A 16,113-nucleotide genomic window follows, 5' to 3' on the forward strand; every position below is an offset into this window, starting at 1 on the left:
CTTAGCTAAATTATGGGCTTTGGAGTCAGAAAAGCCTGGAATTAAATCCTTGCTCTGCCATTTTCTAGCTGTGTGACTTTAGGCACATAACCTCTATAATTTTCATTTTCCTCTGTTGTAAAGTGGGTACAAAAATAGCTACTTCACAGAGTTGATGCAAATATTAAAGCCACCTAATACATTTCTTCTATGTCTAATGCTGAGCCCTTAACTTTCACGTTGAAAACATTAAAATTGATAATATACATCACAATCACTAGTTGTTATGGTACAAATGTTTGTGTCCGCTCAAACTTCATTTACTGAAATCTTAATCCTCAACAAGATGATATTAGGTGAGGCCTTTTGGGAGGTGATTAGGTCAAGAGGTCTGTCATGGAAATGCAATTAATTTCCTTATAAAAGAGATGCAAAGGAGTCCATTCACCCTTCCACAAGGTGAGAATACAGCTAGAAAATAGCATTCTATGAAACATGAAGTGGGCCCTCACCAGACACCTAATCTGCTGGTGCCTTGGTTTTGGACTTTTCAGCCTCCAGAACTGTGAAAAAATGAATTTTGGTTGTTTATCAGATACTCAGTTTATGACTTTAAAAAATAGCAGCTTGAACGGACTAAGACACTATTTATTTCTGTGTTTGGAATTTAGCCCTAGGGAGACCTTCTCACATTTTTGTTTCTCTGAAAAGTTTTAAGATAATATAGGGAATAAAGAGCAGGATTTATACACAAACCAGAAGAATACTTTAAGAGTGAGATAAGGTCGGGCGCGGTGGCTCACGCCTATAATCCCAGCACTTTGGGAGGCCGAGGCGGGTGGATCACGAGGTCAAGAGATCGAGACCATCCTGGTCAACAAGGTGAAACCCCGTCTCTACTAAAAATACAAAAAATTAGCTGGGCATGGTGGCGCGTGCCTGTAGTCCCAGCTACTCGGGAGGCTGAGGCAGGAGAACTGCTTGAACCCAGGAGGCGGTGGTTGCAGTGAGCCGAGATGGCGCCATTGAAAACAAAAAAAAAAAAAAAAAGGGAAACACCGACTAAAAAAAAAAAAAAAAAAGATAAAGACCCAAAGCACAAAATTAGCTTGGCATGCATTAGAAATGCAGATTTCAGGGCCCTACCCACAAGTATAGTACAGAGGTGTAAGATTCATTTCTAAGAAAAACGCCTCAAGTAATCCTGACACATACTAAAGTTCAGAATCATTAAAGGAAGACGTAAATGTCCCTGTAATAAAATTATTATTTTTTTAAAAAGATTAAAAGACATTTAAATCCATGCATTCCTTTATGAATTGTTACGTAACAATTCTTTATAGCAAATTGAGGAAAGTTTCCTAGGCAAAGAAATACATTTGAAACTCCGTGGCATGTGCTGGACTTTTCATTTATAAAGTAATGTAGCATCACTCCCATGCATCATTTACAAACATTCTGAAAATTTCCATTAAATATTAAAATCCAAAGCAGAATCTTCGTTATGTGTGAAAAAATTTCAACAAGTGGCGCAAAAAATTGCAAACATTATTGATCAGTTAATATATGTAATAAATAGTAACTGCATATTTTTCCAAGCAACATTGGCATTAGAGAGTTATTTAAGGTATACAGAGTGCTACTAAATGATGCTCCGGTGTGCTATATTGCTATATACTCCTCCTATGTCTCTTACCATTATTTTATTAATTATTGTCAAATTAATATATGCCTATTAAATCTAGATTTGACTGGAATATGCTGTCAGTCCCATATCCTCAACCTTACGATTTTCCTTACCGTCCATAAGAGATAATTACTAAAATTTTTGAATATGACAATGATATTTTTATTATTAATATAAACTATGTATCTTATATTTCTTCTTAATGTCTTCAAAATTTAAATAACTCATAAATTATCAAGCGAAGAATGAAAGGCTGTCATTTGCAGATGTCTTATTCCATTTACCTGTTGGCTGTCTCTGTCACTATGCATCTTTTCTCTCAGTCCGTTAAGATGCCAGAATCATTGAACTTACATTAATTTTGAAACAAATGTGAGATCTTTTGGAGGGTAATTTAATTACTTATCCAGCTGTTCACTCTGCAAGAAGTTATAATTAGGGATTGTGTTAGTCTGCCAGTAGCACCTAGGAAATAGAATCAAAAGTATAAGAAGATCTAAGGTCCTCAGCCTCGGCTGCACATTACTGTAATGTGGAAAGCTTATAAAGACATTAGCATACAGGCTGGGTGTGGTGGCTCATGCCGGTAATCCTAATACTTTGGGAAGCCAAGGTGGGCAGATCATTTACAGTGAGGAGTTTAAGACTATCCTGGCCAACATGGTGAAACCCTGTCGCTAGTAAAAATGCAACAAAAATTAGCCAGCCATGGTGATGGGGGCTAGTAATCTCAGCTACTTGGGAGGCTGAGGCAGGAGAATCACTTGAGCCTGGGAGGTGGAGGTTGCAGTGAGCTGAGATCCTGCTACTGAACTCCAGCCTGGGCACCAGAGCAAGACTCTGTCCCCCGCCCCCGCCAAAAAAAAAAAAAAAAAAAAAAAAAAAAAAAAAAAAAAAAAAGACGTAAGCATACACATACACACACACACACACAAAGAGAAAGAGAAAAGAAACAGTGCTCAGGATCTGAGCACTGAGAGTTTTAATGTGCAGTCTGTTTGGGAAACATTGCCCCATATCAGCCATCGTAAAGGAAAAATGGAAATAAACAGATCAAATTTTTAGGGACATCATCAGGATTTCCATAGAAATTGAGACTGTAGTGCTCTCAAGGTTGGGTGGGAATGAGGTTTGGTTAGTGCAATATAGAAAACAGCTAACCTTTCTTACCAAACCTCAGCAAAAAATTTTAGTCATTGAAACAGAATGGAACCTTCTAAGGGTCTGGTTATCAGAGTCTAAATATCCATGGAATTAAATAATGTTCTCCTATTTATGTTCTGGGAAACACTAGTTTGGAAATGTGCTCTGCAAAACAACAGCAGCAACAACAGCAAAAAAAAAGAGGGGGACAGTTCTGTGGCCTAATATGTTTGAGATGTTCTAGGTAAGTGTCCCTATCATGGGCTGATACACTGCAATTTGCACATTAGCATGTGACATGCCTGAGAGGCCCTGTAATTGAGACATCTGTTCAACTTGTTTTGTTTTTAAGCCCAGTCTTTCGCAAACATAAACATTCAACAAATATTTTATTGAGAACCACTTTGAGCCGAGCAATGTTCTAGGTATTATGGATGGAAAGCAGGAAACCTCCCTGCTTTGGTAGAGTTTGTTTTCTAGGAGGATAAGATAAATAGGCAGATATTGATCAAATAAGAGAAATCCCCCAAAATATGAGAAATATAGAGAAAGTAGGAAGATATTTATAGGGGGTATCAAGTACACAAGTATTTTAGAGACTGTGATCAAAAAGGGTCTGTCTTGGGGGTAATATTTTAGTCAAGGCTTAAAATGACAAGAGAAGCTGGGCATGCAAAGATCTGGGGAAAGAACTTTCAGAGCAGAATGGATTGCTGGTGCAGATTCCTGAGAGGACTAAATTTGGCTTCTTCAGGAAAGTCCAGCGTGGTTAGAGCATAATGGAGGTGGTTGCCAAAGACTGTTTGGATAAGGAGTTTAGATTTTGTTCTAAGTGGTAAAGGAAGCGGTGAGGATGGCAGAGTTTAATTTACCTTAGCAAGTGTTACTGTGTGCTCAGAGGGGAAGATACTTGGAGTGATGGCAAAGAACGAGATACTAAAAAAGACCAGGAGCCAGAACCATGCTGTTTTGATTACCGTAGCCTTATAGTATAGTTTGATGTCAGGTAGTGTGATGCCTCCAGCTTTCTTCTTTTTGCTTAGAATTGACTTGACTATGTGGGGTCTCTTTTGGTTCCATATGAAGTTTAAAGTGGTTTTTTCCAGTTCTGTGGAGAAGGTCATTGGTAGCTTGATGGGGATGGCATTGAATCTGTAAATTACTTTCGGTAGTATGGCCATTTTCACGATATCGATTCTTTCTAACCATGAGCATGGAATGTTTCTCCATCTGTTTGTGTCCTCTCTTATTTTGTTGAGGAGTTGTTTGTAATTCTCCTTGAAGAGGTCCTTTACATTATTTGTTATTGTATTCCTAGGTATTTTATTCTTTTTGTAGCAATTGTGAATGGCAGTTTGTTCTTGATTTGGCTCTCTTTAAGTCTGTTATTGTTGTATAGGAATGCTTATATTTGTGCACATTGATTTTGTATCCTGAGACTTTGCTGAAGTTGCTTATCAGTTTCAGGAGATTTTGGGCTGAGACGATGGGGTCTTCTAAATATACAATCATGTTGTCTGCAAATAGAGGCAATTTGACTTCCTCCTTTCCTAATTGAATACCGTTTATTTCTTTTTCTTGCCGGATTGCTCTGGCTAGAACTTCCAATACTGTATTCAATAGGAGTGGTGAGCGAGGGCATACTTGCCCAGTGCCAGATTTCAAAGGGAATGCTTCTAGTCAGAGATATAGACCAATGGAACAGAACAGAGGCCTCAGAGGCAATGTCATACATCTACAACCATCTGATCTTTGACAAGCCTGACAAAAACAAGCAATGGCGAAAGGATTCCCTGTTTATTAAATGATGTTGGGAAAACTAGCTGCCATGTGCAGAAAGCAGAAACTGGACCCCTTCCTGACACCTTACACTAAAATTAACTCCAGATTGATTAAAGACTTAAATATAAGACCTAGCACCATATAAAAACCCTAGAAGAAAATCTAGGCAAAAAACCATTCAGGACATAGGCATAGGCAAGGACTTCATGACTAAAACACCAAAAGCAATGGCAACAAAAGCCAAAATAGACAAATGGGATCTAATCAAACTCCAGAGCCTCTGCACAGCAAAAGAAACAGTCATTAGAGTGAATCAGCAACCAACAGAACAGGAAAAAATTTTTGCAATCTACCCATCTGACAAAGGGCTAATATCCAGAATCTACAAAGAACTAAAACAGATGTACAAGAAAATAACAAGCCCATTCAAAAGTGGGCAAAGACACTTTACAAAAGAAGACACATATGAGACCAACAAACATATCAAAAAATGCCCATCATCACTGGGCATTACAGAATTGCAAATAAAAACTACATTGAGATACCATCTCACACCAGTTACAATGGCAATCATTAAAAAATCTGGAGACAACAGATGCTGGAGAAGATGTGGAGAAGTGGGAACACTTTTACACTGTTGGTGGGAGTGTAAATTAGTTCAACCATTGTGAAAGACAGTGTGGCGATTCCTCAAGGACCTAAAAATAGAAATTCCAGTTGACTCAGCAATCCCATTACTGGGTATATTTCCAAAGGATTATAAATCGTTCTATTATAAGGACACATGCACACAAATGTTCATTGTGGCACTGTTTACAATAGCAAAGACTTGGAACCAACCCAAATGCCCATCAACGATAGACTGGACAGAGAAAATGTGATACATATACACCATGGAATACTATGCAGCCTTAAAAAATGATGAGTTTGTGTCTTTTGCAGGGACATGGATGAACCTGGAAACCATCATCCTCAGCAAACTGACACAAGAACAGATAATCAAACACCACATGTTCTCACTCACAGGCGGGTGTTGAACAATGAGAACACATGGACACAGGGAGGGGAGCATCACACACTGGGGTCAGTTGGGGGAAACTAGGGGACAGACAGTAGGGGGTGGGGAGTTGGGAAGGGATAACATGGGGAGAAATGCCAGATATAGGTGATGGGGAGGAAGGCAGGAAACCACATTGCCATGTATATACCTATGCAACGATCTTGCATGTTCTTCACATGTACCCCCAAACCTAAAATGCAGTAAAATATATATTTTAAAAAAAAAAAAAAAGACCAGGAAGAGGCTATCAAGGTAGTTCTGGTAAGGTGATTCTTTGTTGAACTGAGTGCTCATAATTGAGATAAAGATGCCTCGATTTGGGATATAATTTGGAGATGCCATCACGGATGTTCCTGTGTTGTATGAGCTTGAAAATTTAGCATTTAGGGTACTGATGGGGTGGGGGCAGGAGGTAGGGGATGGATTGACAAGGAAAATCAAATGAATTTAACTATAAAACACTCAATCTTTTAAAAATGTATTAGAAAATGTTTTGGTAAATGCTAGTAAAGGGTTATTTGTGAATCAGAAAGAAAAACAGGTGAATGGTCAGACTCTCTGGGTACTGGTGTTTCTAGTGTATTTATCTTTGCCTTGTGCAGTCTACATGAGATTGAATTTATTTGTTGACCAAGTCATGGGCAAGGTACCTATCATGAACCTGCAAATGTAGTTGCATGTTCCCTTATTATGAAAGAAAGAAATGGAGGAGAGGAAGAGGAGGACATGACAAGGAGGAGGAGAAATAAAAATGAAATGTAAGTTATTGAGAATAACTTCTGCTTCATGCTGAATTCTCCACCTGTAGTCTTAACAATGTGTGTCTTGTGTAGAAGAAAACAAAAGTTGCTTTGTGTATCGGGTACTGGTGGGGTGGGGGCAGGAGGTAGGGGATTGATTGATAAGGAGAATCCAATTCTCTTTGCTGCAGTATGTGGGTGTTACAGGTAAGCTACCTGTTAGGTAGATGCATCCTGATTTTACAGAAGAAGCATAGCTCCTGGTCTTACCGTATAATGGTTGCAAATACTAGAGGATTTTTTTTTCTCTCCTTTGTGACGTTTAATTTCCTTATCTGCAGTTTGACTGCGCTAGATTTCTCTAGCTTTAAAATTCTCAAGACCGTAAGTTTAATTATAGGTCTTTCCAAATTACTGTTGTTTCTGGTTTCCCTTAACAATCTGAATGTGTGTATATGGCAGCATGCTGCTGAGATTTAACAACCTGTTACCAGAGTGTAGCTCAAACTTAAATGTCGGTGGTACTTTTCTTTATGTTAATAAGTTAGATGAGAACGTGAAAGAAGCGAAACGTGTCATAAGTTGATTCATTCGTCAGTGATGTAAGCAACTTCTTTGTTGACTCAGATAATATTTTTTCAACCCTTGGAGAATATTTTCTCACTTTTTTCTGGCACTATTCACAATGTTAAGTGCTACCGACATGGTATACTTGTGTGTTTAATCTAAACTTTACAGAAGCAATCTTTATTGCAGGTATCATGGCTGAAAACTGGTTTAATGGGGTGGTAGAATTTCAACTCTCTTAGTAAAAAGAAAAGTTGAAGCCACAATAATTTCTGTGGTTGGAGAGACACCATGACATAACTGTTAATGTGATTTTCTTGTAGAAGGTAGCACCATTCATAGTAAAATGCAGATCACACATTGCTCATAGACATTATAGGTGACAAACTGAAACGGATATTCTCCATATACATTGATTTCCTTCTTTCCCTTTTCTTGTAGGGTTTTTCAGGAAATGCAAATGCAGACAGTGTTGTGTACTATAGACTCCAGCCTTCTATCAAAGCCAGATTTCTACGCTTCATCCCTTTAGAATGGAACCCCAAGGGCAGAATTGGAATGCGAATCGAAGTGTTTGGATGTGCATACAGTAAGTGTTCGTTTATCCAATACACTGACGCAGATATCAAAAGAGATGTTTTCAAAGCCAAACTGCAAACTGAAATGGACTTTTTAGCTATGTAAAGAGATATAAAAAATAGGAATGATTTTTGTGGAAAGCTTTTTTTGTGTGTGCCTGTACATGACAATATTGACTTAACATTTTAATTCAGAGATGGAAGCACTCAACAGATAGATAGATAGGTATTCATTGATATATGTGAATGCATTTATTTAAATAGAATATTATTGACTAGATTCTAACTTTCAAGTATTAGACTTTTCCTTCATGAGTTATATTTGACAAAATTTCATTTAGGCACCCTGAGTTTTATAAAAGGGAGAGTGTTCCATTTAGTTTAACCAGTCATCTGTTATAAAACAAAAAAGTATTTTTCTCTTTAGCCTAAAAACAGTGTCATGCAATTCACTTTTAAATATGCTATGCTCTCAGTATAAGTTAATAGAGAAAGTAGAGCCCTCTGCCAGAGTATAACATGTGTTTAAAATACTGTCACATAAAAAAGATAGAAACCACAGATTTCACTTAGTCTGTTCTTAATGAAGCTTATTATTATATATATATTTTTGTGGGGAAGGGACCTAAGGGTTATTGATAGTACACCTCAAGCCACATTATCCTGTTAGATACTCTTTTATTATAGAACAGTGAGTTAGTTAATATGATTTACAATTATCAGACAAACAGTGTGAGGTTTGAAGAGATTCAGTAATTTGCTCAGAGCCTCACATATGAAGTAACCTAGAAAAGAACCAAGGACTGCTCAATTTCACAATATCGTTTTTTTCTCTAGTAAACAATTATTTGTAGCTACTAAAGCTTTTTTCACATATATGCTATCACTTTATGATGTAAGCCAAGTTAACTTCTGCTGCACTTTATTTACATAAAAAGGAAGCAGGCCATAAAGAGATCAAGTGAGTTGTGTAAACTCTGACAGAGAGATCACGTTGCATGGTTTGCATGGGTCTTCTCCTGTGTTTTGTGTTGTTCTCAGTGTCCATCTCTACCATCAAACATCTTTGACAGACCTGATTTCTCCAGGGCCTACAGAATAATACTAAACGTATTAATATAATATTAATAGTAATAATAGCACTAACTCTAATAGTAATTAATAACATGAATTTCTGTAATTCTGGAAATAGCACTGTTTCCTTAGTGCTTATTATATGCACTATTCTACGCAGTTTATGATTCCTCAAAATGGCTCAGATAAATATTTCTAGGTAACTACTCCATTTACCTACTTTGAAAATGAGAAAGCTAAAGCTTACAGAGGTTGACCTGCTCCAGCCACACAGACAGGAAGTGGCAGAGCTGGATTTGCAGCCAAGTTTGCCAAACTCCAGAAAGCAAGCTCATGTTGACATTTCTTCCAGTTGTTGAATCACAGAGATGAGTCACTGACCAACTAACCTCTCACTATCTGTCCACCTTAATAGCCGGCTTTCCTGGTCTCAGCAGCCCAGCTTATCTACTCCATGTTAGTTCCTCACATCACGAATACAACACCTGAATAAAATAATGCATAAAAAAAAATCCTACCCCCAGTTTTGATTCTGGAAACCAGAACTTGGACAGTAGTCTTATTTGTCTTTGGATCATAGAGCTTAGCAAAGCTCATGCTCCATGATGGACAACTAGTAAAACAAATTTCAAAGTGCTTCCTATTTACGGTTTTATTCTCCACTTATTCAGAACATCTACCTTGCAAAATATTTGTCTACCACAGTGTAAAAATAGCTGACAGTTATTGTGCATGTAATTTTTCATAGACATTCCACTAATAATTTAATCCTCAAACCGCCCATTTATTAGAGAGAAAACAAGTTCTTAGAAACACTAAGCAATTTGTTCAATACCACACACTTAGTATGCGTTAAATCTAGGATATAAACGCAATATTAACAAACATAACTTTAAGAACAACAGTTTAATGAGACTGTTTATGCTGTTTTGCTGGCTCTAAAGCACCAAGTATAATGTCCACATGGTGGTGATGACTAAAGTACAGGTTCTTTTGAGTTATCTGCTGCTCTGTGACTCATGATAACTAAAACCTCCCCCTCACCTTTCTTGATCTGCAACTCTCTGGAATATTCTTTTTGCTGGGACTTCATCTGCTGTCTTTGGAGTGAGCATACGGTCCATGTATTTGGTCGATCTTCTTTTCACATTGACATATGGTTAAAGTAGTAGTACCAGAATTTTAAATTCTATCTTAAACACATATAGGGAAATAGTATGGCAGGAGTTAATGGCAAATGATGGTTGTGTAATTTTAAACCATTATTAAAGGAGAAAAAGTAATAAACGTAACGGACAAATATCCTTGTAGTTAATCAGAAAATAACCCAAGAATGGGTTGGATGTGAGTATCTTATGGAAATGTTTTTGATCAAATTGACTTTAATTGACTTTAATACCTCAATTACACCATAGTCATGCTCACGTTTTCTACTTATTCATAGCATTGGCTTTGCAATATATTAATTTATTAAAATGATATTATATAGCCATCATTTATTAAACAGTTAATATATGTCAGAGACTGTAAAGAATAAACATCTACTGATTTGTTGGTGACAATGTCTGGAAGCAGGCACATGAATATTGCCATTTCTTGCAGGAGTCAGAGGAGACAAGCAGAATTGTCTACTGAATAAGATGTATAGTTTGCTCTGAGTGACATGGCAAAGGAATAGCTAGGACTATTGGCTTTCCCCACCCTCAGAAGGAAAGGCTGTAGTTCCTATCATCACAAGCAACCCGTTGCAAGATTTTGTCTGCAGCTCCCTTAAGTAGCACAGACCCAAGATCAGATTGGATTTTCTCCAGACATACAAAACCATTCTCCCGCAATCTCTGTTAAAAGGAAAGTGATGTTGTGAGTGGGTGGGGTTTCTTTACTGAATCACAGCCATAGGACACTCGTCCCTGTTCAACAAAGTAGGTTTCCCCTGAGCTTGAGGAAGGCCTGAAGGATTGCATACAACCCCCTGTCTCCCTTGTCTATACCTCCTCATCTGTACCAAATAAAGGTGACTTGGATGTGCTTTACCTGAGCCATTCACTCAAGTGTAGTGCACTTCACAGACTGCTTCATCTCTCCTGACATAGAAGAAGGTGAACTTAAGAGAAATTAGTAACTTCTGCAGGGTTACACAACCCATGTTAGATCTAGGATTTAAAATCAGCTCTGTCATTTTCCTAAGACAGTGCTCTTAATAACTATAAGAATCATACATGTATTGAGCTTTTAACGATTTATTGGCACTTGCTAAAAAAGAACTCTACTAGGTATTAAGTATAGGGAGAAATTCTTAAGTCATATATATTTTCTTAATAGAGGTAGGCATGTGCAGTGTTGGAAAGATTACGTGTACTAAGTGTAAAATATTGTAGTGTGAGTATGGGTTTGAGGGATAAAGTGATTGATAAATTGTGGTTAGTATAAGAAAATTTATAACAGTAGATTTTGAAAGTAAGGTCGGGTATGGTGGTTCACACCTGTAATCCCAGCACTTTGGGAGGCCGAGGTGGGCGAATCACAAGGTCGGGAGTTCAAGACCAGCCTGGCCAACATGGTGAAACCCCATCTCTACTAAAAATACAAAAAATTAGCTGGGCATGGTGCCGGACACCTGTAATCCAAGCTACTCCAGAGGCTGTGGCAGAGGTTTCAGTGAGCCAAGATCTTGGTGCTGCACTCCAGCCTGGAGCAAGACTCCATCTTGGGTAAAAAAAAAAAAAAAATTTGAAATGAATTTGCAGATATTTTCACATGGGAGACTGAGAGGATGGTCCAAATAGGGAAAGTGCTGTATGTTAGTCAAGCACAGGAAGGAGGATTACTGGGATGATTATTTGAGTACGTCATCCAGACCGAAATTAGGGCTACAGGTTAGAGGGTGAAATCTGGAGGCAACAGCTCATTAGACGGCTTTTACTCTTGTTTGGGCAAGTGATGGTAGAACCCCAAGCTAGAGGAACAGCAATCAGTAAAGGAGGAGAAAGGGTCAGGCATGGTGGCTCATGCCTGTAATCTCAGCACTTTGGAAGGTCGAGGAATGTGGATCACCTGAAGTCAGGAAATAAAGACCAGCCTAACGAACATGACGAAACTCTGTCTCTACTAAAAATACAAAAATTGGCCAGGTGTGGTGGCGTGCACCTGTAATCCTAGCTATTTGAGAGGCTGAGAGAGAAGAATCGCTTGAACTCGAGAGGTGGAGGTTACAGTGAGCCAAGATTGTGCCACTGTATTTCAGCCTGGGTGACAGAGTAAAACTGGCTGAAAAAAAAAAAAAAGTAAAGGAATAGGTAAGTAGATTAAAAATATTCTGAGGACATTGAATCAAGGGATCTTGTTATTGTATGTGAGGGAACACTGAGTTATCAAATTTGCTTTTCTTCTTTCCTCCCTTCCGCAATCCTTTTTTTTTTTTCTTTAAATTTGAACAACTGTCTGGAAAGAGGTGTCATTTACTAGATGGAAAATGAGAGAATAAATAGATTGTGGAAGGAAATGAGATAATTAATCTCACTGTTGACACATTGAGTTTAAGTGCCTGTAATATATGGAAGATTGGAACTGCAAGCCTTCTGGGTTGAAGATGTAGAATTAAAACCTATCTAAATATCATTATTGTTAGTAAATCATAAGGTATTCCACTTGTTGTACTACTGTTAATAACAAAAATGTGAAGTGCTATGTTTGAGTGACTACTCAGGTCTTGAGAAGTGGGAATGCGTTTCTGCCATAATAAAAGCAGCTCCTTTGTACTGTTTTTCAGGTGGAATAAAATTCCTATACCAGGCTCCCCTTGCGCCTAGTACATGTTTGCCGAGGTCATAGATGTAAGCCTATCCTGTGATTGTTGCAGGAAAATGGCTATTGTGATAACCACACATAATTTTATTGCCCTCTACCCCAACAAGTTAGGGCAGTAACTTGTTATGAAGGAACATCAAGTGAATGGAAAATCCATATGAAAGAGCATCTTCTGCTTTTATGTCAGTAAACTTGAAGTTGTTTCCTGAGTCATGAGAGAAGTAGAAGCTAAATTTTATAGGATCAAAGAGAAACTATAAATTTTAAATATCTTGGCCATAGCAGCAGTGATCATGTTTATAGATCTAGCGAAGAAATGTATAGAAATAAATAACTGGTGAGAGAAAGAAAGAAAAAGAAAAGAATATGTTTGATGCTACAGAACAATGCTATATGTCTCAAAGAGAAGTAAACAATGGCGAACAAAGGAAAATAAATGGGTGAAAGTGAATATGCCTACAATGTCCTTAGGAAGCAGTGTTAAACCGCAGGAGATAATGTTCTTTAACTGTGGATGAATTGCTGAGGTAATTGTCCTTAGTGTAAATTCTAAATTCCTTTTCTCTAGTTATTGTATAAACATCCTCCTTTTGCAGCCCATCCTCATCCCCAACAGAATAACATCCAACTGTCAAGCCATACTCAACTAATTCGTTTCTGTGGCAAGACTTGATTTTATGATTTTTCTAGCCTTAGGGTTTTTGCACCGTGGCTAGGGCATTCACCATGTACCTACCCAGCCTTCGTTTCTCTACCTGGATAATTCTCTTACTCATTTTCTTTTCTCAGTATAGAAATCTCTGGTTCTGACAACTTCTCCAATGTCCCACATTCAAATCAGGGACAGTTTCCACCCACTTGTAGAACAGCTTTCTTCTCCCAATCATAACATGCCCACATTATACCGGGTTACAAGCAGACTTTCTTTTTTTTTTTTTTTTTTTTTTTTTTTACTCTTCTGGATAAAGACTAATAACAGAAATAAATGCATGAGTGTAGGTAGGCTTAATAAGCCTCAGGAATGCTTTCTCCATCATTCTAGTGTTCAACCTGTTAAAGATCAGGAATAAAGGTCAGGGCATGAGAAGAACTGAGGAAGAAGATTGGACATAATGAGCAACTTCATGTACAGATGTGTTAAACCATTGTGTTTAATTGCCTCAATGCAGCAGTTTAAGAGAAAATTGTGGATCATATTTAATAAATGAAATATCAGTCATTTTAAAACATATTAACTTTTACAAAATGGGACTCCACATTTTATTATGTAAAAAGTTCCAATTTTTATTCCATAGTAAAATACAAAGTTGGAATTACATACAACCATCAGCAGATTTAAGATTAGAAAACACGTAAATAGGAAATATTAAAAAGTAGCATAAAAAGTGCAGACATTTACCTGGGTAAGAAAAACAAAGCACTGAAAGAGAGCTAGATATTAGTCTCTGCCTATTCAGGATGCTGACCTCTCATATCACATGTGTGGTTAGGGGAAAAAAGGAAAAGCAATAAATTTGTTAGATTTGCTGAAAGAATAGTTATAATTCAGTTCAATACCTATTTATTGAGCAAGTCCCACATGCTGCTAAAAGCTTGACTAAGGTGAATTAGATAGTTCTTACACTCAGATTATCTATCAGCTAATATTGTAGCTGAGAAATCTTGTTTTATGTCAAAGTGTAAAAAGAAGATAGATTCTGGTTGGCTTGATATCAAAGAGTATAAATTCTCTAATTATTTGCAAAGTTTATAATCTTAAGTTTGATGACAAGTGGAGTGTATCAGTCAGGGTTCTCTAGAGGGACAGAACTAATAAGACACACACACACACGCACACGCACACATGCACACACGCACACACGGACATATGTTATATCTGAGTGAGTTGTTAGGAAAGTGCCACACTCTGAATCTGATTGTGAGTCCTTTATTGCCAGTGACCTAGAGTGAGCTCACGCTCAAAATCTCTCGGCGCCGAGGAAAGGGTTTGATTTCCTTTTATACGTTGCTCAGGGTAAGTGGGCAAAGTGGAATTTTACAGAAGCAGAATAAGCAAGTTGGGGGAGGAGGCTGGTAACTAGGAGGCAGGAGGCTCCCATGATTGGTGATTAACTAAGGAGGGTATATACAAGCGGTTTCCATGGTTGCTGGTTACCAAGGGGGGCATTCAGTACTTTCCATGCAATCAGTCAAGGGGGTATTCACAATAGCAAGTGGGCTTGTCAAGCAGGATATGGTTACAGTGGTTATATGTTTCTATAGTTCTAAGCACAACATGACCCAGCACAGTGGGGCCCAGGTATGCACTCAAGGGAGAAATGGTGGGGGGAGAAGCCAAGATGGAGTCATTCAGACTCACATCTAAGATGGAGTTAGTTTGGTTCATCTCATATGTATGTGTATGTATATGTGTGTGTATATATATATACACATATATGTATCATATGTATGAGTTTATTAAGTATTAAGTAGTTTATTGAGTACTAAATATTGTTAAGTAGCTATTAAGGTCTCTCTGAATACGATTATGACACAAAGCCAGAGAGTTGATATATCCCTGAGGTAGGATAGTAAAGGTATATTGCTGGCCTTGCCACTGAAAGCGAATTGCTTCTGGTGGGCCTTATGGACAGGAATGGAGAAAAAGCCATTTTCCAACTCAATGGCTGCACGCTAGGTACCAGGAGATGTGTTAATATGAGTAGGCAATGAAACCATATCTGGTACAGCAGCTGCAATTGGAATCACCACTTGGTTAAGCTTAGGATAATCCACTGTCATTCTCCAAGATCCGTCTGTTTTCTGCACAGGCCAAATGGGAGAGCTGAATGGGAATGTGGTGGGAATCACCACCCTGCGTCTTTTCAAGTCTTTGCTATTGGCACTAGTCTCTATAACCCCTCCAGGGATGTGATATCATTTTTGAATTACTGTTTTTTCTTGATAGAGGCAGCTCTAATGGCTTCCATTTGGCCTTTCCCACCATAGTAGCCCTCAGCCTACTGGTCAAGGAGCCACTGTGGAGGTCTGCAAGCTGCTAAGTATGTCTATGCCAATTATGCTTCTTGACACTGGGGAAATAACCACAGGATGAGTATGGGGACACCCTGGACCTACCATAAGTTGGTCCTGAACTAAAACTCTGTTAATCACCTGACCTCCATAAGCCTTTACTTTAACTGGAAGACCACAGTAATGTTTTATGCCCCCTAAAATCAATCTCAGCTTAGAGACAGCGTCCAGTAGTCTCCGAAGTGTCTGATTATTTCCCTTTCCCCAATGCACAGTTACCCTGGTAAAAGGCTGGAGGTCTCCTTGGGGAAGGATGGGAGAAAGATTAACAGCATAAATTGTCAGTAGGGTAGTGGGGTCCTTCCTCGAGGGGACCTGGCCTCCCATTCATTCAAGGGGTTCTGGGTCTGTAAACTGACTCAACTCTGGAAATTGATTGAAGGGCTGTGATTCTCTGTTTTTCTGTTTCAAATTAGTCTTTCGTCCATTCAACCTAGAAGTTTTCTGCTTGTAAAAATTAAGTAGGAATACAGTAGACTTCCTATCAATTTCACTTCTAGGAACACTGTGATTAGCCAATGCCAGAGCTCTACACAAGTCAGACTCTTCTTTTTGTTACTTTGCCTCTGCTGTCCATAGTGGCTATGCCCATCTTTCCTTTGATGGTTGAGTGCCCCCACTTGG

General features: G+C 38.3%; 1 protein-coding gene across 1 annotated transcript in view; it reads left to right on the top strand.

The window, feature by feature from the left end:
• Positions 1–16,113, top strand: part of CNTNAP4 (contactin associated protein family member 4) — a 288,841-nt gene that overhangs the window by 142,726 nt on the left and 130,002 nt on the right. Inside the window, exon 4 of the mRNA XM_017530599.2 lies at positions 7,400–7,547. Coding sequence (XP_017386088.1) covers positions 7,400–7,547 — 148 coding nt within the window. The remainder of the gene's footprint in view (positions 1–7,399; positions 7,548–16,113) is intronic.

Source organism: Cebus imitator, unplaced genomic scaffold, assembly GCF_001604975.1.
Source record: "Cebus imitator isolate Cc_AM_T3 unplaced genomic scaffold, Cebus_imitator-1.0 Scaffold66, whole genome shotgun sequence".
NCBI classification, from domain to species: Eukaryota; Metazoa; Chordata; class Mammalia; order Primates; family Cebidae; genus Cebus; species Cebus imitator.